Source organism: Aptenodytes patagonicus, chromosome 4, assembly GCF_965638725.1.
Source record: "Aptenodytes patagonicus chromosome 4, bAptPat1.pri.cur, whole genome shotgun sequence".
Taxonomy (NCBI): domain Eukaryota; kingdom Metazoa; phylum Chordata; class Aves; order Sphenisciformes; family Spheniscidae; genus Aptenodytes; species Aptenodytes patagonicus.
In genome coordinates, this window is record NC_134952.1 from 59630849 (window position 1) to 59657072 (window position 26224).

A 26224-nucleotide genomic window follows, 5' to 3' on the forward strand; every position below is an offset into this window, starting at 1 on the left:
GATCTGTCTATGAGATACAAGAAGTGGAGGAACAGAAGGAAAAGGTTGGGCTGAAAACTAGTTGTCAGCATTCCCAAATGAGGTAGTTTCTGACAACTCCAGCACACACAGACACCATCACATTATGAAAACACTGTGCTTCTTGTGACTATCACACAACTTTGCAGGACTACTTTGGATGTCAGTAGTAAAAACATAATAAAAAGCACACAGATATTGTCAACAATTGAATAGCAATTATTAACATTTTCTTGACATTTCTGAAATCCTGAATAACCAGGCAAACCAAAATACATGAATTAAAACCAAGTAGTACATATTTTTTAATTGTACTGTTGTGAAATTCAGCCACATGAAACAGAAGAGTCACCCCTAAGTCGCCTCCAACTCTCAAATACTGCAGTAATATCTGTGCTAAATGAATACAATTTCATTTTTTGACTGCTCAAGTTAAAAAAAAAAAAGAGAAAAAAGATGACCTATACCTGAAAAGGTTTCAGTGATAAACTGTGATCTACTATGATCACCTTCTCACCACTGCTGCAACAAACGTGTGCATTCCTGGAGAGGCAGAGAGAAGGACTGCAAGAGGAAGCTAGCAGAGTTCTCCATTGTAACATATAGGACTGGAGTATGTCAGAGCTATACTTCCACACAGGATGTAGGTTGGAAGCACATCAAAGAGAGAATTCATATGTGCCACCTTACACACTCCGAATGTCTATCACGGCATTTAAGAAACCGCAGGTCCACTGCTTGTGCTGTATGGCAGTAGGCTGTGGCAAAACACATCAGGTTCTCAAAGTCAACATGACCAAGCATCACAGGACAATCTTGAAGGCTAACTTTCAGTAAACGTGAACTAACAAGGCTCCAAAGTGGTTTGATTTTCCAGCAAATAAGTTCAAGACAATTGAAATCCCCTTGTTTTCAGGGAGTATATCACTAAGGCCCTATTTGTTCCCAGGTATATTTCAAGACAGCTCTGTTGACATGGTCTTTTATTGGAAATAAACCCTACCTGCATAAGGTCATGACAGCTCATCTGCTAGGAAAGATGACTGTATAAAACAAGCAGAAACAAGCTGCTAGAGCTTACAGGAGTGTCTGTGCTTACAAAACTGGGCATGGATGTCAGCAAGACCAAGGCATTTGCTTTGGAGACGATCACATAGTTTCTGTGTCAATGCCTTCCCTGCCAAAGATCTCCCTAAGAGACTCTAGCTTACAATGAAAATTTTGTTTAAGCTGAACAGTAGCTGTGCTGGATTGGAAATGTTGGGTACTTCTACAGTTTCTGTTAACACTGTATTTAGGTGCCTCATACTCTTTAATGTCCACAAGACGTCACTGAGGTAGAGAAATACTACTGTCCACCTAATACAGATGGAAAACTGAGACAGATATAGCATGTACACTTCCTATCACAGTAAATAATGTCACAGCTGATGGGGGGATGGAAAGGAGCCCAGATCTCAGGCTAGGACCAGTCTCAGGATTGCAGCTTGCGAGTTTCATAACATAACATATGACTACACTGACAGCTCATTGTAAGCACAATAGTATAATTGTGCAGTGCAAGCTGTGCAACCTGCTATTAGCACTTGTTTGGTATTTAATTATAAAATAAAGAGTAATTGTAAGAAAACTTCTTAGCTTTACCAAACTGTATAAAAGCAGAATCTGTCATGAAGTTTACTTACAGAAATTTTGCAGGCTTTATTTCAGAGATGGATCATTCTGAATTACTTTCAACTAAAGTTCAGTTTGCATTAAGATCCCTGGGCTTTCGGTTCTCTTGAAAGAGGGACACCCCTTTTTTGCTCAGGTTTAGAGCAGACTTCTGGATAGCAAACGATCAAATAGAAAATTACAGAAAATTCACAGCTGTACAGTAGAACATAAGCTTTCAGACAGTACTGATGATTGCCTTAGAAAAAAAAACTTCCCATGCTAATTTTTTCCCCTCAAAAACTGTGACCTTCATAAGAAGCATCTCAACAACAACAAAATCTCGAGTTTTCTGGATGCTTGAAGTGCAAACAAATATAAGGCTTATGTTACATGTTTGTTCACCATGCCTCCATCCAGAATTTTCCACAAGTTAAAGAGAAAAAGAAGAAAGAAAAAAGAAAAGAGCCTTCAAGTAAGCGACTTACATAGTTGTCTCTTGCAGACCAGCCTGGATAAAGCTGCATGTGTAGCTGCCTTTCTTTACGAGCTAGTTCATAATATTTCGCTTGTTCTTCACGGGAGAGAGCATGCCACTGCAAACAAAATAAACATAGCATTAGACTAGGAAATAACGCATACCTAGGCAAAGGATGACATGAGCAAGTGTTTTTGTGACTTTGATTCAGTCCTTCCCCTTCATTCTGCAAAAATGAAATTCATTAGCAATTACAAGCACCCGTGTTTATTAACCAACTTTCAGACATTTGTCAGCTCTGCAACTGCCAAGTGCCTTGAGCAAGACAAAAATCATTTATGGAAACAGGGCTCATGAAATAACCTGCTCACAGAACCATGCTCTCCCATCACTACTTAAAAAAAAACCCCAAAACCCCAAACAACCAAAAAGCACCCTTTAGCTCCCGACAAAACAGAAAGGTTTTGTGCTGCTTTTAAAGGGCAGTGAGCTCCCCACCACAGAAGGGTTTGCTGTCTTGTTTTTAAACAGCAGCTACACATGGGTTTTTCAATGCCAACACAGAGGGCTTTCTGGGCACCAGCAGGCTCCTGTTCCAAGATCAACCTCTAAGTATTTAGCTTCAAGGTACCTGCTTTCTGATTTCTTCTTGTTGTAATAGAAAAAAAGAAAATGGCAACTGCAAAAAGTTTCTAAGATACAGAAACCACAGAACTGTAGTCTTCAAATTACATGAGTTGACCTCTGTAGCCAAATAGGGATAAACTTCCTGCTCTTATGTACTTTAAAAAAAACAAACAAAAAACCCCTCACAACCTGCACATTTGAAAACGCACCAGCTACATCAGTATCTAATCATTTTGTTCTTGTTGAAACACTTATCATAGACCTGAACAAAAAAAGAGTAGAGGCCTTTTATTTAGAATCAGGTTCCACTGCTGCAGCATTTAAAAAAAAAAAAAAAGACAGACATGAAATCATTAAGACACTCACACAAGAATAATTTACAGAACTAGGATTTCAGATCAGATCACATCTGTATGATTTAATATGTCGTTTTGTTACACGTCAGAAGATTTGAACTAAAGCGCTTGTCTGTCTTGACTTGGCCAGTTCAATGTGTTACTGAGCGCACAGCAGTTCGGCCTATTTGCAACTCTCAAACTCCACACGTGCATTCCAAAACTGGAAGGTAGTGAACATTATGCCGTGGCATCAGAGAGCCCAGCAGCATGCAAAGCGGCAGCTCTTGAGAACAGAGGTGGTTCCTGTTCCGTAGTGGCACTGAGTATAGTAAACAGTGACCAGGATGACTGAACACAAAACATTTGATAATAATTAATCTCCAAGCAATTATATTGGATAACTCATGCGTTGTTTGTAGCACAGTAAAAGTGGAATTTGAGGTACTTTCACAGAGAACAGTAACTTGAAAGGAGGAGTCCAAGCTGTGGAAAAAGCAGGCAATGGAGCACTGAGGCTTGATTCAGTACCAAAATGGAGATAAATAAGCCACTGCCCTCATTCAGGCCAAGAAAACAAGGCTGACATACTAAGCAACTAAGATCAATTACTGAGGGAGTGAGAATGAAAACATGATCCTAGAGACTTGCATGAAAGAATGGAAAAGGCAAGCACTGAGATGGCCTTTAAGAGGAGGTAACAAGAACATCAGAGTGAAGGCAGAAAGCTGCAGGAACCGGGACAAGTACCAATAGATTTCTGCTCTGTTGGGGGGGGGGGGGCAGTCTTCAGATTTTAACAGAGAAGTAGCAGTTATTAAGGTCATATACTGACTTCCCACTTAAAAAGCACAGGTTTTTAAGAGTTGCGGTGCCTCTCAATACTGCCTTAGTCAGTGGCCAAGAAGAGGGGTTCACTGAGCAAGGGGATTTGAATAATCCCTACTCAAACGCAGACTGATACAAAAGTCATCCCTTTTCTCATTTCCGGGACAGTCAAAGGGCAAAATGGGCATTTACCTCTGCTGCTTTCCCTTGGAAGAACAACACTGACAGTGAACATGAAGTTTGTAATTGTGGGTTGGCCTGCATATTATTTTTTGGAGCATGGAAAGAACAAAACATGCCTACAATGCCACAGAAGCAAATGGCTCTCAGCAAGGCTCTGGGACATATACCAGGATCATCAGTACTCGGCTGTTGACTTTAGAGACATTCAAAACTTGACTGGACAAGTCCCTGAGCAACCTGATGTAACTGGACCTGCTTTGGGCAGGTGTTGGACTAAACGACCTCCACAGGTCCCTCCCAACCTACATGACTTTACAATTGGACCACGCTATATTCACTTTTGTGTTCCATCTCCACTGGCGTCCAGTGTTCATCTTTGAATGATCCCCTCCTGCTCTGATGGACGCCAGCCTAAGGGAGGACCCAGAAGGTGATTTGAATGCTCCTGCCATGTGTGAATGAGGATATTTCATGCCTGAGGTGCGGACACCATGACATGAGTGGAACAGACACCAATTTGATGATGTTGCTAATGCTGAAAAAAAGAAAATCAAGATACTGCTTTTATTTGTAGTTGCATGTTTTATCTTTTATAGCTAATTTGATAGTTGCACATTAGTTAGCACCTCAAGCAGAAAGTGAACCATCACACCCAACTAAAGGGAAACACACACAAATTAGCAGCACACGTGAGTACACACCCCCCCTCCTGTACCTACCCTTCTGCCAAGAATCTGGTTGATAGCTGCGCTTTCTTTCAGAGTACACTCTGCTACAACGTTCGCTCTCATTTCTTTCATGTACAACATGAAAGCATTCAGAGGTTTCTTAATATGAGGTCTTTTTGGCTCTTGTTCTTTCCTCTGTTCATGCTGAGGCTTCCTAAAACGTGGTGGGGGAAAGGGAAAGGAAAGGAAAAAAAGCATCCATTTACCTTCAGCCTAAAAAAAACCCAATGGAAAATTACCAACCTGTGGTTACGCTAGCATTTAAGTAGTAAGAATGAGAATTTCATTGGTCATGTCCCATCCACTTCCATATCTTTTCAGAGAACTGACTTAATATTCAGGGAGGATGGCGGGTTGACATCCTTTGGCAAATAACATTTGATCTGTGAATCCGCTCCAAATGCATCACTTGTCTCAATTCTCTTTTTGAATGGCTATCCATAGTACCCTAGAAGACCACTGCTACAGGCAGGAGGATAGCTCCTCATCCACTTCTTTCTTAGGCCTTTTGCCTTCAAGTACGAAGCAAAAGGGCTGCTTTTTACTAGTAGATTTTGCAGTTAAGACCTCTTCCAGCAGAATTTTGTGAGTTCACACTCAAGCAACATCCACAGGTAGACAGGTCTATGATTATGTCTGAATCAAGATGACTGTTGCTGATAGCTAGAATGTGCTGGACTGGAATGAGAAATGGCTTCATGTCTCATCACTCTTCCCAAACAGTAGCCCACAGCTCCCATTTTAGTTATAGGAGAAGAGTTAAAATTCAGAGAGGACAGGAAAGGCACTTTTTTTTTTTTTAACCTCCTTGACTCTTCTTCAGATAGAGTTAGTTCTCAAACATTTATAGATTAAGGGCTAGTGCAGAAAGGCAGACTCACACATGCATTAGCTCACTGTCGTTGTGCGGATGTTCTTGTTTTACTTGAGGTGTTACAATAGCTGGGTGAGGGATTCCAGTTGTGTGAGGGCCTGGAGGACCAGGAATCATGTGATGTGAAAACCTAAAAGAGAAAACAAAGGAAGGTCTGTAACCCTACTGAAGACAGGCATCAAACATGTATGACAGCAGTGGGATGCCCCAAGAATGCAAACGCTACGGAGCTTGCAATGGAAGACAATTCTTTAAGAGTGCATGGAAAATATTTGGCTAAGATTTGTGCATTGTAGCCCACTTATTCAAGAAAAACAAACAAACAAACAAACAAATCAGTCAACAATTTGGTTGTAAATAAGTTATTTTATTACCTTTCAGGCAAACAGTTTTAAAATGCACACAAGAAACATTTAATGGTTGTACTGTTGCACTGACTAGCAATAAAAATACACATTTCTTAACCAAAAACTGTATTTCCACACCAAGATATAAACAGTCTTAAAATATCCACCACCAGCCAATGCAAAGGAGGGAACTGCCATGCAGAAACAAATAAAATAAAAGAAGAAGAGTCTTTTCAGGAAGTCCCTGATGTCTTTCTAAGGAATCTCTTACTTTTCAAGGTACTTAAGCTAGAAGATTTTAACATCACTTCACCTAAACTCACTATCCTTCCCTCAAATGCTTAAAAGAAAAATAAACTAAAAAAATCCTGCATCCTGGAAGAAGGGGGGGAGGGGAAAGAGAGAGACTTTTGTCCTAAATAAACCTTCCTTTCGTTTGGACAAGAAGGAAAATAAAGAAAACCAAAGTGCCACTAACTCAATCATCCCACCCTACTAACCCAGGTCATCCTCAAGGATAGCTGAGACGGATCTTGAAGGTGCTGAGCATTGCAAGCTCAGGCACAGCAGAAAACCTGCATGCTTTATTTTGAACTGGTGGAAAGTACCATTAACATCAAAAGCAAGCTCATGCTCCAAAGGTTTGCTGAATGAGCACTGGTTAAGGAATCACATCCAGCCTCTCCTTTCTCCATTCCCTTGTCACCTTGCCCTTTTCCTTCATGCCATTAAAATAAAGCAAACACAAAGCCCTGTAACCAAATCAGGTCATTTGATTATGGAGAAAGAATGGGTTTTCTTCCCAATCACCCTGACAGCCACATGCTTATCATTCCCCCGTAAAGAAGTGAAGGGACAGTGATAATCCAAAGGAGCCCACACAAATAGAAGCAAGAGGACCCACCACTTATCAAGTGGCCTGTCTTAAGTCCCCATGCAAGAGGATGTGTCTTCTACAGGTCACACAAAAAAACCCCAAGAATGGTATATTGCAACCTTGTGTACACCAAGCACGGGATGCAGAAGCTGTCTTTAGAGTGCAAAAGCAGAGGAGAGGAGGTCTGGAGTGTGTCATGGCCAGTTAGCATTGCTTGCTTGCACTTAAGACATAAAGACACAGTGCCTGATTCACACACCAGTACAAACACACTGTGCTGGCATCCCTTGCCATTAGTGGCTTTGGGCTATGAAATACCTATTTGCGAGCAAGTTTCCACATGGAGTGATACCTAAATGATTCAAGATTAATTACCAACAACTTTGAAATTAGAACTAGAGAACGCAGACTAGAGTGACAATCCAGCTGGTTGCATACTTGCATGAGGAAAACCCAAGGATGCACACTATATGTTGCATCTAGAAATGAACTAGAAACGACTCATTTCAGATGAAACAGCTCAATTAATTGTTGACAATTCACCGGTGCTCCTAATTGCAATACTTCAGAGACTGCCAAGAAAATGCTGAATGAGACCAGTGTGGGATCCAGGCAAACTGTATATACACAAATATGTTAAATAAAAATGTACGCATAAAGTTTTAGCTGACTGAAAAGCAAGCAAAGGCAGACCAAGACGCAAGCAGAAGAGCAACTTGCCCTCTAACGCCAGCAGTTACTCCCCAGTCAGTCATTCACCTCCTACACCTACCTGGACATGGAAGGGTCGACTGAGAGTGAGGATGGATAGGGCTGCCTGAATCCACTCGAGATGGGATATACAGGCTGACCTTGCCTGAGGTCACAGAAGAAAGGAACCCATCAATCATACGATACGGTATTCAGTAGTTACTCTAGACTTACAAGCACTTGATGGGAACTCAGTCAGTACTAGTCACAAAAAATAGTAATAGGTAACACTTTCAAGAGTTCTGCTGTATTCAAAGCTAACAAATACTTGAACACTTTGGACTTTCTCCCTTGCTACTGAAAGATTCTCAATCTGGCTTTCCACTGGGGAAGAAAGCAAAACAACCAGCCTTCCTCCCCCAAAGCACACGTGCACGCGCGCACACACACTCTATCTCTATCCCTCTCTCACGTAGTTTTAAAAGCACTGGAATCAGATTTGGTTAACTAGCTCTTAGGAAAGAGGCATTTTATTCCAAATAGTTCTAATGTAGATCAGTACAAGAACACCAGACTGAATTGTCAAGCTAATAAAACTGTTCAAAAGGTTTTCTAAGTCTTTGAAAACTTAGGACTCTCTCCATTTGCATCTTCTACAGTGAGGTAGAAGTGGCCAGCTTTTCTAAGAAAGTAGAAGATTATTTGATAAAAAAACCCCACAACCACCTAAAAGCCCACAGCAACACAAGTCCATCTTAACTACTTAAAGTTCAAACTTTGCACTCCAGTAAAAGAAGCTTGTGTGAAATTCTTACCTCCTTTATACTCCCACATATACGGAATATTTTGTCACCAGCCTGTCATTTGAACGCTCTAGTTTTTATCATCGTCACTACATTTTGTTTACTTTCAGTTAGCAACGGTTCAGGTTGTGACTACAGTTAACACCCTGAAGTAGCATGCTATGGTAATGCAAACAAATAGCAGTTCAGCCCAAATACCTGAACCAGCTCAGAAAGACCACCACACACATCAATCCTATTCAAACAGTTACTTATTGACTGGCAGATTAGCTTTCAGAGGGGAAAAAAAGGGATATTGGCCTTTGTAAGGTTCAGGATACAGGTTTCACACTTGGAGCACGTTACTAGAAATGAGCAGTACTCAAAGGGAAGGGGAAAAAAAAAAGGTGGAGGGAGTCTCAGTAGCGCTACTGCGCAGAAGGCAGCTGGAAGCCATATAGCATAAGGGATGGCTGGGTACGTCCTGCTGTCAGTGAGCGCTGCTGAACACATCCCCAAGCCTTATAAGATTGGATCTTGTCTCTCCTCTTCTTTCTCTTTTCCCTCTTCCCTCCCCCCACCCTCTGCATCGAGAAACCATTCAAAGGAAATGATTGACCACATCTGGAAAACGAATGCCAGGAACTGCCTGGTGGTGGTGGAGGCAGGGAGTCAGCCGAGCAGCAACGAACGGGGAGGGGCGGGGGGCGGAAATGAGAAAAAAAATAGGAGAGTCAGATACTTCATATTTTAGTTTGGTATCTGACAATAATTTATTCCAAAAAGGCATGTGGCACTTCCTGAAAGATTTGCCAGCAATACAGCATTTCACCATCTTCTGCTCTCTACTTTCTATGCCCATTGTCATCCGGATCATGTTTCCCTCCCATAAACACACTAAAAAAAAAAATAAATCTGCATCACTCGTTGCATGGGCACAGATTAGTCAAGATACAGATTCTAAAGCACTGAAATTGTTGCTGAGTTTCCTTATTCCTTGCTCTGACAGATCTGAGGGCAAGTACCTATCTACCCCCAAGCAGACATGAAGCATCCTGCGAAATTGATTACTCTGAAAATACCACGCATTTCCTCCAAAAGGAAAATGACACCCTGAATGGCAGAGAAAGATCCTGAGAGGGCTAGTATTAGCAAGAGCAGCAAAATCTCCCCATGACAGAGGCTTCTCTCCATACAGAAACTGTAAAAAGCAGCAGACTACAAAAGTTTGTTCGCCATTTTGGTGCAGTTTCAAGATTTCCCACACACACACACTTCAAAGTTCCTTCTTACCTCCCCTTCCCTCAGTAATTGCAAGTTTGTTTATTAAAAATTTACATTTAATTCCCTGAGAACTGTTTTCTGCTATCTTTCCAAATGCCAAGAGCCACAAATCTGAGCCATAAGAAATATATAGACTTCAAAGTGAAATCTACACACTTAAATTTCTGTACGTGTTCAAAAACCAGATTCAATTCATTTCAAAGATTGACATTTTTTGATCTTTTCAACTAAAATAACGTAGTAATTTCTTACTGCAGCGACATTCTTATTTTGTAAATGCTGCGATCGATTCAACAACAGCGAATGGTGTGAACATGCACCTTTGTCTGAAAAGAAGCTAAAAGATCTTACCAGCCAAGAGGTGGTGTTATCTGTCCAACCCCCCCTGGAGACAAGGGATAGAAGGTAGGGAGATCAGGAGCTGGAGGATGCCTGGACATGCCTGTTAAAGAGCACAGAAGAATGAATGACTTTCCCCTCAAAATACTACACGTGAGCTACAGTTCACAGCTAACACGGCCAACACTACAATGGAATTGGTGCTCTGGATAAGAAATAATCACCTCCTTGGTTAGTCTTAAAAGTAAAAGGCTACCCCTGCCACCTTTAAAATAATAAATAACTTGCACACGATATTGCAATTCAAAGGGAAATAGTGGAAAAAACAAAGTGGAAGGAGGGAATAAATGTATGGGTAAGGGCCTGTGCAAGTTTAGGTCTCCTGTAAAGCGCGTTAGGCAATACTGTCCTCTCAATGGTTTCACCAAACCCGATTGGATCCTGAGGACCTCTTCTAACACAGCATGAAACAAGAGGAAAATAAAGCGTTGTCAAAATGGCAGCACAGCAGAACTATTAGATTAGGTAAATTGCTACTTGTACGTTTTCGCGGGTTCCCTTATGGATTCACAGATTTTGGAAACTTGCTACCACAGAGGATCAGTGGTTAATTAAGAATCATTTTCAGGCCTGTAATGGTCACACTTGATATGATTCATTTGGCTTCCAATTGTCACTCCAGCTCCAACTAAGCTCTTCATCAAGTTGACTCCTCTGGGCTCCAAGGTCAATCTGTTTTGCATTGGTAGTATTTCATGGAAAAATAAGAGTCCCATCAGAAATGATCCATCAGCTCACATTCCCCAGAACACAGAGTCCTACAACTGCAAGAATCACCTCAAGATTAAAGCTAATCCTCATCCCAAAAGGGTCCACGGTCTCCATTCTTCACCTAAACCTCGTGCCCCCAGGAGACATGGAATTACGGTTGCAGAGGCCACAAAGACATCGGTTTATTTAAATGTGTTTGGGGAAGAGGGGGCTGAAGCAGAAGGAATTGTTAAGTCTACTTCATATGTTAAATCAGCTGCTTTAAAAGGGCATTAAATATTTATGTGGTGACACTCCAAAGGTCCAAGACTGAGTGTGTGCTACCTTGAGACTTGGTTTATAGATTGATGCTACTGATTTCCGCCCCCCCCCCCCAGTTTGTATTTAAATCTTCTGAATTTAATTATAAGATTTGAAGAATATCTTTCGGGATTGTGCACAGAAAATGATGGAAAACAATACTGGTGGTGTTACCGTCTCAAAAAAGCTAAATTCTCAGACTTGGGACCACAGCCTGAGGATTGTATTTTTGGCCAGTTGTCTTTTCAAAGGTGTAAACCAGCTGGTGGCTGACAGGAGAGGGAACACTTTATATACACTTCATTTATCCCAGGGTTTTTCTGTGAGAGGGAATGCTCTTTCAGAGCAGTTTTAAAAAAAAAAAGGTGAAAAACAAGCCCAGCCTCTCATCTCTCTCATCTCTGGTGACAGCTGATGCTCCTGGGAGTGACGACACGACCTTGCCCCTGCCAGACCAAGTTCTGCACAAGGAGCTGGGCCGCTCCTTCCCCAAAATCCTGACCCACGGAGACGACGCTGCTCTTTCTGCACTAACGCACAGTGGTTATTCGCTAGTCCAAAACTTGTGGCCCCTTACGGGGGGCTGTCAGCTACCTAACACCCAGCAAGAACATATGCAGCTACCTCACGGCCAGCGCTCTCTGAAGCAAGCTTTTGCTCACGGGAGGGTGAAGAAAAAAATAAAAAAAATTAAAATAAAATAAAATAAAATAAAATAAAATAAAATAAAATAAAATAAAATAAAATGGAAGAAAGAAGTGACCGCCTTTGGCAAGGCGGTGGCTGTGTGTCCATCTCAACGTGCCTGGGGTGCGAGAGGCAGTACTGCGGGCAAGCTGCTGTGGGCCCCCCGTTGCCTCCCTGCTGGGGGATTTCGGTGGGAGGAGGGCACCCCGGTGTCTCGGCTGGGGCACTGGGGCAGCGCCACGGTGGGAGGCGAGGACAGAAACAATGGTCGGAGGCGTTTGGCAGAGGACCTGAGGGAAAAAAATCCCTTTACAGCAACTGCATGGGCCACTTCACTGGGGCTGCTCCCACACGCCAGCGGCGCCGAAACGGGGAGCATGGAAAGACCACACACATCAAGGACGCCGTCACAGCCAAAACCAGAAGTCTCCAGCCTGAGTTATCTGTCCCCATCTCCACCAGACATTGTGCAAAGGGATTGAGAGCCCATTCAGGAACACCAGAGGGGCACGAGCTCTGCAACAGAGACGCCCCCGTCCGCCCCCCAGCAGAGCCCCTCTCTGGGCTTGTGCCTGGGGACAGGGACGTGAGCGGTGGGATGCACAAGGGCTGGACAGGGAAGAGGGCGAGACAAGGCAGAAGGGAGGACGGGCAGCAGAAACAACAAACTAGATGTTCAGTTTGGGTCTGCAGGAGAGGAGTACAAGAATAAACCAGGGGTAAAGGCAAAGAATTGGGGTGCAGAAGGGCAAACTCATTGCGCAGTAAGTGAAAACCTCTTGAGCTCACGAACTGCAGCAGCGGGGTGTGTCCCAGCCATCACCGCCAGCTTGGGCAAGAGGTTGAAATCCTGTACTCTAACACATATGGCACCCATGGGATTTCAAGGAATGAACGCGAATATCCTTCTCCTGGGCACTGATGCAAAGGAGGAAGACAAATGAGGACAAGAGGTCTCCATTTGCTTCTTCCAACTCTGAAAAAGGTATTATACATGTATTTACAGGCCAGGCTTTCCAGGCAGAGTGCTTCTTGTATTCCCACTCCCTAAAAAAACCCCAAACCAACCAACTAACCAACAAACAGCAAAAACCACACAGAGCCACAAGGCCATGGTATTTTCTGGATGTAGCCCATCTCATTATCTGCGGAGCAAGGCCAAAATAAAAACTAGGCATTCAGGGAAAGTCAGAACTAAAAAAAGTCTCTCTCCCTGAACGATGGTGGCGCGACACCTCTCCAGATAAATGGGACAACTGTGCACGTGGACATGTGCCCAGGTAAAGCAGAGCTTCATGAACTTGTCAACTAGGTGTCACGCCACATGGTGGGACACGTGTGTGCAGAAAGAGGCAAGGACAGGCACCCTCCAGGCCCAGCCCTTGCACTGACAAACTTCACACCCATGCACTGACATCCCGACTACAGCGAACGCCTTTGTAAACCCTCTGCTCCCTCTCCTTCCCTCCTTGCCACCAGTTCTCCCGTGCAGGCTTCTCCTCCTCAGGCTGCTTACCCAAACCCTGGCTCAGACCTGCGCTGTCCGGGGTCAGTCCTCCTATTGCACCCCCCCAACAACCATCACATCCCCCCCAGCTCCTGCATCCCAATGCAAGCAAACACACCCAGGGGTTTCCTGGGGAGGGTTCGCCGGGGCGCTGGGTGGGAGCTCGGTGCAGGCTGGGCTCGGCACCTCAGAGGTTGTCAGTGCTTTCCTGGGGGCCCACAGACTGACCCAGAGCGGGGCTGGTCTGACGCTCCCAGATGAGGATCTGGGGGGCTTTTTTGTTTGTTTTAAGCAGTCCTAGGGGCGCAGAGAAAACTGACACCCGCGACTCTGGCATCTAAACCGATGCTTTCTGCAGAAGGCAGTGGGCATCAGAAGGTTAAAAAATGTCATGTTTGCAAAGCCTTAACCTGCGCAGGCTCAAAACTGCATTTTATGGGCTACACTTCAGTTATGCCAGCTGACGTATGGAAGAATTCAGACAGCCAGAATACAAGGACATAAAATACAACTTTGAGTAAAAGGGAGAAAGAAAAGGTTTCAATAACACCACTACTGAAGTACTCTTCCCCAGTTTTCGGGAAGGTGAGGGATGATTGCCGTTTCTGCGTCTGCACGCTGCAAGCCTCAGGCACAACAGGGGGTGGTGAGGACTGGCTGCTGCTTACTGAGATTTTAAAAGATTTTGATGAGTAAAGCAAGCCCGAATTATCACATTAGAACGAGCACGAAGATTTAAACAGCCAAGTTAAATATCAGCATCATGGCAGAATTACCGTCTCTGAAAGCAGGCACGCACGCCTGGAACCCTCCCTCTAAAATATTAAGAATAAAGCTGTATCAGCAGCACGGGGGGCACGGGGACTGCTCTGCATACCTGTCAGGACGGGATGGGCTCACCTTGTTTGGAGCTGACGTCGGAGGGGATGTGAGACGGGTGCGACCCCGGGGAAAAGTGCTCATCGCTGTAGGTGATAAGAGGGGTGAGGGGGTGAACCGCATGAGAAGGCTGTACCACTGGCACCTTGTTTGACTGCAAGAGAAGAAAAAAAATTAAATTAAATAGTATTAGCGAGGTGGGGCTTCTGCATTAAAAAAAAAAGGCACTTCCAAAGTGCAATTGTTACGTATTTGCATTACTGAAGGGAGGGGGACACAACATTGGGGCTGGCGGACGGCAACCAGGTTTGCTGCCAGAATCAGCATCCTCGAACCACCGGCGCCTGAGGAGGGGTGCGGGCGTTGAGGAAATGCAGGGAAATGGGTAGGGCCGGGAGCAGGAGGAAAGGCGTTTGGGAGACACGGAGATGGGGCTGGGGAAGTGGCGGCCAGCGGGCCGCAGGGCAGGAGGAGCACCACGCCAGGCAGGCACCGCACACCGACGGCTGCGACGGAAGGACGGCAGAGCCAGCAGCAGCACTGAAGAAACCGTTCGGTTACGGGATCAGCATCAAAAAACCCCCTACGTTTAAAGTGCAGGTTTGCCACATCTCCGGCCTTAAGAGCAACACAAGCATCATCGACTTCACTCCTCCTCTCCATCGCTCTCCTGCGCAACCGCGGCATGGCGCAGCGGGGACAAGCCCCCAGCCTTGCCAGAGGGTACAGTGGGCTTTTCCCGTGGCAATTTCACAAACTCCACTTGAAGTCTCCTGGTCTGGGTAGCAGGTAACTGAACAGCCACGCTTAAAAGCCTAATTTCATATATAAGTGGTTGGCAGTGGCCTCTCAGAGGGGTCAGTTAGGGAGGAGACCTGCTGACCACCCAGGGATGGCTGGGAGGCCTCTCGCCGTGTCACACCAAGGAGAAATCAGAAGTGCTACAAATCCCAAGAGGGTCCCGAAACGGGTGCCGTCCATGCAGGCCAAGACGCGTGCTTCCCATCGGCCCTTCCCACAGAGGCGCAGGGGAGGAGGCACTCGGCATGACAGAAGGACGCTGCCCAAAATCACGCTCTTGGATCAAGGCTGCAAGACAACGGGACTCGTCTGTCCCGACAAAATGCTGCCATACTATTGCTGCCTGAAACACAAGTTGCTCTTCCCATGGTGGGATGAGATGTAGCAATGATGCCAGCATGTAACAGGCACTATTCATTTGTACCCTGCCACTCTGTACCCTGCCCCTTAGCAAAAATAATTATGCCCCAAACAGGTTTTTATTAAAATTAATTTTAAAAAAAGGCAGAAAAAAGTAATAGTCCTTCAGAAAGAAACGCTGATAAAACTCAGCAATGACAGCCTGTCAAATACTAGGAGTTAAGAAAAGGAAAAAATAATTTAAAAGCCCAACAAAATTAGTTTTCTTTGAGCTCACTATGGAAATCCCAGCACAAATAGATGTTAGGACAATACTCCAAGTACAAACCCAGGATTTCTCTGGACTTCTAGAAGCAGAAGGGTTATTAAATGGACAACTCAATTTATTGTTAAGGCCGGTAGGAGTAGGGGAAAGGGAGCAAAAGGGAACCAGTGCAGCATTTTCTGCTTGCCTTGTTTCCAGAGCACCACCTTAAGGAACTTGCATTAGCAGGCAGTATCTTCTTAATGTCTGACCTATCCCTCCAGTCATATAGCTCAGAATCTGGTGCCATGAATTTTTGCTAAATTATGCTATCCTTGCTCTCCTCTTAATTTTACGGTTTTCAACACAGATTTGCTTTCCTGTGGGAAAGAGATAAGAACCTGAGGATTTTAATTTAAGCTTCGGCCTTGTCTTATATTTTGCAAGATGGAGAGAGAAAGCAGCGCCAGTAGGTGTTTTAAAACCAACAAGCATTAGGTCCATTTTTGTGACCAAATAATAAAAGCAGTATGAATTCTCAATAATATATATGAGTTGAGTTGTAAAGGGGATAGCTCAGACTGCTATTCATCTTCCCTGTCTGTATAAATTCAACAAAAAACAGATGCCAACAAATTTCAGATGCTTGACGAATCAGGCCTCCGTCTTTAGCTACGAGACTTGTGGGACAGCCCACCATTCAGCAATTACTTTATCAACAATAAACTGTATATTATGAATAAAGATCAAGCAATAGATGTATTTAGGTCACATACACGCAGCTGCTAATCAGCATTAATTTCTCAAAATTTAGTAATTAACATTTTGTATTATACTGGATGTAATTGTCATGCACGCCCCTGGTATCAGGGTTACTTGCTTTCAGAAATCACCCGTTTGTACTTTGAGCAAGCCAATCTCCATACCCCCTCGCTCTCCAGCATCCTGCAGATTTTATTTTATTTTCTAATTCTCGGCACCTTATCCCCTAAGCCCACGGCAGCAGCTTTCAACGGGCGAAGGAACTGTGAGAAGTCAGGAGAAAAGCAAACCGCTTGTTAGCGGGCTTAAAATTAACATATAAACGGGCCGTATCGCCATTAAGAACATTTGGGGGTCTTGCAGAGCCAGAAACCAAAAAAAAAAAATAGTAATAATAAATAATAACAATAATAAAAAGCTCTCCAGCCTGCCTGCCCCACACCGCTTTGGGAGGACCTAGGGAGCTCTGGCCACCTAAATCCTGCTGGGCACCCAGACGAGCCACCAGACAGGGGCTCGGTGGGCACAGGCTGAGCCTCCCCATTCCCTGTGGTCCCACCAAGATGACCACAGTGATTGACAGGGGGAGAAAACACAGGGCGACACATGTAAAATGAAACCAGGATGAGAACGGCCTGATGACCTATTTTCCAAGAGCCCTATGGACTAAATCGGTTCTGCTATGACACCTGCCCTACAAGTCAACCCAGATGTGTTATCTGGGCCCTCCTCCTAGAGGCTTCAGGGCAGGAGACCAAGATCTCATATGCAGATCTGGATGCCCCTCTCACCACCCTCTCAACCCTTCCACCCCCGGGCTGGGGCGAGGGGAGGAGCAGATTGGCCCCATGCGCCCCAGCCAGTCCCACAGATGCTGGCCTGCACCCTTCACTCTTGGGGACATCTGGACTGGGGACGATGCTGAAGCCCCTTCCACCACCTACTGCTCGCAGTGGGCATTGCTGCCCCAAAGGCTTTTCAGGGCTGAGTAACATGGACAAAATCCTACCTCACGCTGAGGTACAAGACAGTGCTGATTAGACTCCTCCTACTGCAACCCAGTGTCTTTGCCCGTAGGCTTCCTCCTCCTCCCACAAACATGCCATCCCTACTACATTCATCTCCCCAAATTCTCTGAAGACAGTGCATACAGCTGCAGAAACACTTGAGTGATTGACAGAGACCTGAACCCAGGGACTGCCGATCTGGGTCAACATGATCTCCATGCAGGGGGAGCTCAGTCCCCCATGCTTTGCTCAACCAAGCTAGCAATCACCACGGCTCTCCCCGGCACACTGGTGATGTTTACATCTAACATAGGCACGGTATATTAAGGTTGAGGACCTTTTCTCCTCAATACAACCTTAAAAATCTTCTCCTGCAAAACCCGATCACACATGCCTTTGATGAGACAATTACATAATTACCCATTGTCCTACATGAGGTTCTTCAATATTTCAGTAGAGAAATTATACTTCATCCACCCACCAAAATGTAATATTTTGATGCAAGCTGGTACCTAAGCAGCCTCTAGAAACACAATAAAGCAGATGAGAATGCAATTCTCATTTCCAAGACAATCTGAAGAAGTTGGACGTTCATTGAAATGGTTCCTAACACAGCTCTGATGCAGCGTACGTGGTGTACTTCTACACCACATCAGTTTCATCACCTTCATTAAACTCTGGGCCTAAGCTTCTTCACACACCCTGGAAAGTAAAGGATATCGAACGTACAGCCTAGCTCAAGATCTGCAATTTGGAAAAAGTAATGAAATAGCTAAAAATGAGGACTTGTGGCTTACAAAGGTGTAAGGCTTTAAGGCACCTTATCACATGGGTGTCATAGAATCATAGAATCATAGAATCATTAAGGTTGGAAGAGACCTCTAAGATCATCGAGTCCAACCGTCAACCCAACACAACCATGCCCACTAAACCATGTCCCTAGGCGCCACATCTACACGTCTTTTAAATACCTCCAGGGATGGGGACTCAACCACTTCCCTGGGCAGCCTGTTCCAATGTTTAACCACTCTTCCAGTAAAGAAATTTTTCCTCATGTCCAATCTAAACCTCTCCTGGTGCAACTTGAGGCCATTTCCTCTCGTCCTATCGCTAGTTACTTGGGAGAAGAGACCAACACCCACCTCCCTACAACCTCCTTTCAGGTAGTTGTAGAGAGCGATGAGGTCTCCCCTCAGCCTCCTCTTCTCCAGGCTAAACAGTCCCAGTTCCCTCAGCCGCTCCTCATAAGACTTGTTCTCCAGACCCTTCACCAGCTTCGTTGCCCTTCTCTGGACATGCTCCAGCACGTCAATGTGCTTCTTGTAGTGAGGGGCCCAAAACTGAACACAGTATTCGAGGTGCGGCCTCACCAGGGCCGAGTACAGGGGCACCATCACTTCCCTCCTCCTGCTGGCCACACTATTTCTGATACAGGCCAGGATGCCATTGGCCTTCTTGGCCACCTGGGCACACTGCCCGGCTCATGTTCAGCCGGCTGTCGACCAACACCCCCAGAGTCTCTCTCTGCCAAGCAGCTTTCCAGCCACTCTTCCCCAAGCTTTTAGCGCTGCTTGGGGTTGTTGTGGCCGAAGTGCAGGACCCGGCACTTGGCCTTGTTGAACCTCATACAATTGGTCTGGGCCCATCGATCCAGCCTGTCCAGGTCCCTCTGCAGAGCCTTCCTACCCTCGAGCAGATCAACACTCCCGCCCAACTTGGTGTCGTCTGCAAACTTACTGAGGGTGCACTCGATCCCCTCATCCAGATCATTGATAAAGATACTGAACAAGACCGGCCCCAAAACTGAGCCCTGGGGAACACCGCTCGTGACCGGCCGCCAACTGGATGTAACTCCATTCACCACAACTCTCTGGGCCCGGCCGTCCAGCCAGTTTTTGACCCAGCGCAGAGTCCACCTGTCCAAGCCGTGAGCCGCCAGCTTCTCTAGGAGAATGCTGTGGGAGACGGTGTCAAAGGCCTTACTGAAGTCCAGGTAGACCAAATCCACAGCCTTTCCCTCATCCACTAGGCGGGTCACCTGGTCATAGAAGGAGATCAGGTTGGTCAAGCAGGACCTGCCTCTCATGAATCCGTGCTGGATTCGTCATAACCTGTTATGAACATTAAAGGTTAACGGCGAAGGGATCACCCACGCCTGTTGGCCTGGGGACACCCAGCTGTGCCCTACAGGACCCAGCTCAAAGGGACACTCGCTCCTGAGTGACTAAACCACTGGCCCGTCAGGGCTCCGGTCCCACAGCACAGGCTCGCAGCAGAGCCTGTGGCAGCATCCTTTGGGAACTGGCCTTGCACCCAACGGAATTCTCCCCGGCCCTCCCTGGGGCACTTCTGCTGCTTGGATGTTTGCTCATCAGCTTGGCCTTCACAGATGGTATCTTTTATTTCTCCCGAGTATGTGCTCAGGCTGAGGCGAGGCAGTGCAGGCAGGGGATGGTCCCCTGAAGGGACACCAACAGGGCAAACAGGCAGGGCTGGGAGAAAATACATCTATTGGAAACAGCAGGAGCTGAATTATTTGACCAGTTAGTGCATGGATGAAGCTGCTATTCAGTTTTATGACTGACCTGAAAAAAAAAAAACAAAATCCCCAATGAAACGTTAGTGGGCAAAGAGTAAGAGTTCACAGGGACAAGGACCCTGACCCAGCAGTAGGCATTACCCTGGCAGGAACTTCGCCATGCACCCAAACACCGGTTTACAACTATTGCTGCGTGAAAGTAACACAAGAACAACCGCCCAAGTCAGTACAAGAGCAAATGTTTCTCTTGCAAGCAGCAATCAGTCTGCAAGCATCAGGCTTGAACCATACTCGGGCATTTTGAGCAGGGCAAGGATGGGAGGAAGAAACCCTCCCGCTGCGGCATTGGCACAGCTGCTGCCTCCCCGCGGGAAGCGGCTCCTGTGCCACATGCAGCACCCAGCGCCGGCGGAGGAGCTCCTCTACCAGCACACAAATGTGGCAGTATTACTCACCATTTTAAACAAGCACTGTCCTCTCATCCAAGGAGCATACTTTGAGACAGTTCAAATTAATCTCCAGTGCGTCGATGGTGAAATGCTGCATCTCGGATTCAGTCTGAATCCAGGAAGTTTTTCCTGAATTTTGAAAAGCAAGACTGCCAGAAAAAAAACAAAACCCAAGCCCTCCCCAAACAGCTAGCTAATGCTTCAGCAAAGGCCTGCACCTGTAAGGTACCCTATAGGCAACAAGTGTGCAAAAACTATAAAAAGGCCAAGACAGCCACGGCAAAAATGCCTGTAGGTCAGCGCCGGGCGAGGCGGGCTGCTGGGAGCTCCCGCTGGAGCTGGGGGGACCATTTGTTCCAGCTGCTGCACAGAGAAAGATATTAAATTAATGACCCTGCGAAGGACACACATCTACAAAGGAGGTCACAGACGGGCAGGGAGGTTCGCAGGGAACCTGCGAGCAAGTGAGCCTGTGCACACAAGACCCAAGCATCCCTGGGCCAACACCCAAGGAGGTGCTGGGTTGGTTTTTTGTTGTGTTTTTCCTCTTTTCTTTAAACATGAAGCTGCTTCTAAAAAGCCAAAAAAGGCCTCAGCCTGTCTAGTTTTCCTCTCCTGTCAACAAGTTGTGCGTTGGGTACAGGCCCTAGCAGATGGTCTTCTCAATTCAGAATAAATAAGCCAATAAAAAAACCAAACAAAAAAACCAAATAAAAACTTAAGGAGAAATGCATGTATTCGCTTTTGTTCCTGAAAGAAAGGGTCATTTTGAAAAAACATGACTTCAAGTTTGACAGCAAATGTTAAATTCAAGGGGGAAAATACAACAAAAGACAGCTCCTCCAAAAAAACCCAACTCCAAACCCTTCCACTATTACTACAGCAGTACAGCAAAATAAAAGGACCAATAACTTCTTGGAGGATTTGAGGATACCTTGACCTGAAGAGACACAAAAAATCTATCCATTTTTTAGCCTATTTAACTTCTAGTTTTTAGAGCCCTGAAATCATCGTTAGGCAGAAGGTTTTAGCAAACCCAGAAGACGGCAGTTTCAGTTGTCCTCTCAAAATAGCAATAGCATTTTAATGGCTAAACTAACTCTGCATTTATGCCTTTGCCAACCAGCTGTTGCAATAAAAATGCAAGACCAAGAAGAACGTACTTTTGGAGCAATATCAAAACCAGGCCCATGTCCTGGTTCATCACAGACCTGTCATCACGGACAAACTTTAGCACAGGGGGACCAGAGATGGAAGGAGAGGAGGTAACAGTAAGACGTTTTGGCCAGAACTAGTTACCAATAGATGAAACAAGCTAATCAACACCAGCAATAATTGCAATTACAATTTGCCACCTCCCTGGGAGCTGTCGTACAATCTCTTTCCATAGACAACTTTGCAGGGATGCAGCAAGCCTGATATCTAGAGAGCTCAGGTTACTCTCCCTGTCCCCAAACCATTTATTTAGATTACGTCCAAAGCCAACCTCCTTCTAGGCTCTTGACAGCAGAGATCATTTTATGCTTAATTTTCAAACCCTCCTCCAATTGTTATACACTGCAATTGGGAAAATTACATAGCAGATAAGGGGGGGAGGGTGGTGGTGGATTTGTAACCCTACTTTTAGCCTCACCTGAAGCTAAAAGGAGCAGGGAGGGGAAAGCATGCCCACAGGAAACAGGGGCTTAGGAATATTGTGATTTATGAAAGCCAAATAAAAAAGGCGTCGCCTTTTTACCCTGCTTCACAACTTGGCAATGGGAGGCCATTTACCTCACTGACCTTTTGTGCTTACAAACAGTGGGGGTGACACCCCAGGGACTTGCCACGGTAAGGAGGCAAAGTGAAACACTGCATCCACTTCGATGTGAAGCTTTACGGCTTTACAACTGCTAACACTTAGTCAGAACAAAACTAGAATCAAAATCGGATGTTTCAGGGGGTAAACTGATGGCTAACCGGGGTCAGAGAAAAACCCTCCTGGTCCCCCTCTTCCTCACATCCTGTACTTCAGCACTTTACCGGGTAATTAAGTTGTATTTAGTGCTGGGAGCCAGGGAAGGTGAGAACAAGAAAGTTACTTTAGGTCAGTCATTGAAGGCTTCCCGCCCTCCCCAGGACACGTTGCATCAGGCGACCACAGAGCCGCAGCAGCCGACCACAGAGCCGCAGCAGCCCAGGAGACCCCCGGGAGATGAAGAAAAGAAGCTGCCAGCACATCAGCAGGCGAAGGAGGCACCCAGGATCCTTGCTAGAGCTTCCCATGGTTATTCAGGAGCAGGAAAAGTTTGTGCCCCTTTTCCAGCTGCCCAGACTGCCTGCCTTTTTGGGAGACCCAGCAGCAACTGGCTGTGGCTGCAATGCATGGGAAAGGCAGCTTCACGGCTGACGGTGGTGTGCCATGGTCTGTGGGCACAAAGATCAGCACCTAAAGCAAAGGGGGTGTCATGGCTGGAAACGCAGGCAGCATACGAGGAGAGGCAAGAGGAGTCGGAGCAAACCGCTCTGCCTGAAGCCCAAAGGGTCGGCACACAATAAAAACTTCAGTACAACAGCCAGGGGAGCATTGCAAAGAAAAGAGTAAATGCGATTTGATAAAGCCTGGGATAAGCATCTATCTAGATGGATTACAATCAGTAACTGGATTCAGGTTAATTGCGACGTTAGTGAGAAACCACCGCGCTAACGGCTTGTCTACATTCTTGTCTTTTTCCAACTTCCCCCCCCCTTCAATCTTGGAAATTAATATAGCACAACTGTGACGGGTTTTTTCTGAAAAGTTGTAATAAACATTTGAGTTCCCTCAAGACAGCTTTAAAAACATGGGTGTTGAATCTCTGACAGAAACATGCTTTATTTCAAGTGTTCATTAAGCACTGCCATTAAGTAAGTGATTAAAGCACACCCAGTATTAAAATAGCTTGATTAGAAATCCCCTGCTATCTCCGTTTTCTTCTCTCCCGTGACTTCTTAATTTGCTTGTTCTCGCCTGCTCAGGAAGGCTGTCGGGAGACCTGGAGTGCTGGTGAACCACACGGGGAGCCAGGCAGGTCTTGCAAGGGTCCGATCAGGGGAGGACAAGCCCATTTCTAGTTACATACTGCACGTTCACATATACACAGATTATACTTAGTGTTGCACAGCCCATAAGTTTTATAAAAATGTATTAATGACTGATAGGGCCAGCAAAGCCACATGCTCGCAGGGAAGGGTTTCCCTGTTAAAATATTTTGCAGCATTTTATTTCATTCTGCAAACTCAGCACTAGGTTCTCTCCGACGGCCATTAATTGCCAGTAAATGTTCCACAATTTGCCAGCCAATGCTCGTTTTAAGCTCCGGTTCCCCCATGATGGTCCTTTTAACTCTGCCCATCCTAACAGTTCATCTTTTTCCTGTTGTAAATACGTGCACCAAGAAGCCCGCACCCAACAAGCGGCAACCTGCAGCATCAAATCACACTCGACCCCAGGGGTCTCTAAGCAGTCCCAAAACCTGGTAAATGGGATCGCCAGCGCTGGAAATACTTAACTCTCTGCATGGCAACATGTCCCACGGGCCGCAGCTCCCCAGTCTTTACCCCAGGCAGCATCCCTGCTCCTGCCTCGTGCATCCTTGTCACACAAAAGCCGGTCCTGTCAGCTGAAAAGGCATTTTCCCCCATCATTTCCTGACCTGCCCAGAGCCCTTTCTGTTCTCTATTGGCCAAGGGGAACAGAGGCACTGCAATGTTTTAACAAGCCCAAGCTCGAGCCTCTGAGTCACAGGGGTCTGGCTTATTAATTGCTTTGATGATAAGGACCGCTGCCCTAAACCAGCAGAGGAAGCGCGACATCAGAAGAGCCGGTGCCCGCAGCCCGGCCACTTGCTGGGGGGGATCAGCAGGGCCATTACGTGCCAGGGAGCCACAGGGGTTTGGGGTGGGGAGGAAAGATGCTGGAGCCCATCCTGGTGTCACCTCTTGTGCCGTCTTCAGCTCTTCCCTGGGGACAACGCTGCTCTGGTTTCTGTCACCAGAGTTGTCTGCTGAGTTAAGACAAAGACACAAGCTTGTTTTGCTTGCCTCGAGGTTATCAGCATCCCCGCTTACAACAGCTTTGGCATCTTCTCCAGGGTACTCAGACCTGCGAGCTAATGTGCCTCTCCCAGGCAAAGGGATGCGCTTCGGTCCAATATTCAAACCGGGGACTCCTCTGCACCCTCAAGCAACCACTTAAATCAAGCATGGAAACCGCTCAGGCAAGTGAAACGCCACCTACTACATAAACATACAAGTTTTGTGTGAAAGCAGGCAGTCCGACGGCAGCCTCTGAAGCCTGGCGTTCCTGTTCTGGCAGACAACGTGCGTCACAGGATGGGACGACTTTTCCTCATCGGTCTCCTCACGTCCCACAGGATACAAACCGAGGCTCCTGTGGGAAACCGAGAAAAAACCCCGTCCTGCACCCTGGTGACAGGAAGATGCCTTTTGGCATCGCACAGGCAATGGATCAAAAGTGCTTGAAATAAGATCTCCACTAAATGTATTCACATTAAGTCTATGTTACAGCCTATTCAACACCACATGCCATAACAAAGACCACCAGAGGCCCCAAAGATTGCGGAATGGGTCAACTTCTCTTTGAGCAGCAATTTTTAAGATGCACTGAATAGAAATGTTCTTGATTAAGAAAATGCGAGAGCATGACATGCATCGGGAAGACATCTGAGCTCTGTCTCATAGAAGGTTAAGGACAAGGGCTCAGATGCCTGTGCAAGCACCTGACACACCTTTACGTGTCCAAAACCTCTGTTCACCATGCCTGAATTTGCAACTTAGAGGTTGACCAGGCAGCAACTGCTTAGTTCTAGCAAAACAGAGATGAAGCTGTGCTGGCGATGCTACCCAACATGACTGATGTTTTTGGAAGTGCTCCTGCCCCATCTGCCTTCTAAAAAACAGGGGGAAAAAAATAAAGATAGAAACAGGTGTGAAGAAGGAGGAGTGATGAATTTGACTACATTGATGACTCCTCGGCTGGTCCTTGCTCCTGGCAGGCCCCGCTCCCCACCACAGCATTGCTGCTGAAAGGCTCCCATGGGGAAACAGCCACCGAGGTCAACCCCCTCCCGCCCCGAAGTGGCGGGAAGGGCTGCCTGCACTTTGCCAGGAGGAGCCCCCAGCGTTGGGATTTTAGCCGCTTCAGGGGGATTTCCTGGCAGAACTGGAGCAGACCCATGTCCAGCTTGAAGCCCAGTGCCGAAAGCCGGGGCTGCGTGCATGGCGTTAAGGACGGTGGGGGCAGGCAGGGCCGGGTGGGATCGATGCAGGGGTTGCTCGGCGTATGATGGGGTATGAAGGAAGCACCAGAGGGGCCAGTTTCTCCAAATTTGAGGCTCCCAGGCACCTCTGACCCTGGAAAAAGTTTTCATGAAACTTTCCTGAGTCCAGCTAAACCGTATTAACAGATTTATCCAATAACATGCAAATTCAGGTTTTAATGAAGAGTCTTAAGTCCCAGCTCTAAGTGATTTGGACTTTTCTGCTAATGGCATCTGCTAATGACCAAAGATTTAATGCATCAAGTCTTAGCATACATCAGTGCAAACAATATAACCATTTAGTGGAGGTAAAAAGTCATCTCATTAGACATCCATCATTGGATGTGGGCAAGATGGTCCAAAGGCTTAAATTAAAATATTCATTTTTAAACTAAAAAAAAAAAAAAAAAAAAAAAAATCCCTAAAAACGTACAAATGATTAGGCCAAAAGTAGCAGTCTGCTAAAGCTTCACTAGGATTGAAAATGCAAACTGCAACGTTTATCTGGAGGTAAAACGCATTTGCAAGTACTTAATTTCTGCAGCACTGTTCCACAGAAGGCAAAACCAATTTTA

The 26224-nt window shown here is 45.9% G+C and overlaps 1 protein-coding gene across 4 annotated transcripts in view; it reads right to left on the reverse strand.

Annotated features, from left to right (window-relative positions):
* The window catches only part of LEF1 (lymphoid enhancer binding factor 1), a 71842-nt gene that overhangs the window by 15228 nt on the left and 30390 nt on the right, over positions 1-26224 (reverse strand). For 2 of the 4 annotated variants that reach the window (XM_076336875.1, XM_076336876.1), the window contains exons 4-9: positions 14209-14341; positions 10056-10146; positions 7721-7804; positions 5732-5854; positions 4842-5004; positions 2160-2267 (exon numbers count right to left, since the gene is read on the reverse strand). In XM_076336875.1, the coding sequence (XP_076192990.1) occupies positions 2160-2267; positions 4842-5004; positions 5732-5854; positions 7721-7804; positions 10056-10146; positions 14209-14341 (702 nt within the window). The remainder of the gene's footprint in view (positions 1-2159; positions 2268-4841; positions 5005-5731; positions 5855-7720; positions 7805-10055; positions 10147-14208; positions 14342-26224) is intronic. The other 2 variants (XM_076336877.1, XM_076336878.1) reach the window with 1 other exon arrangement.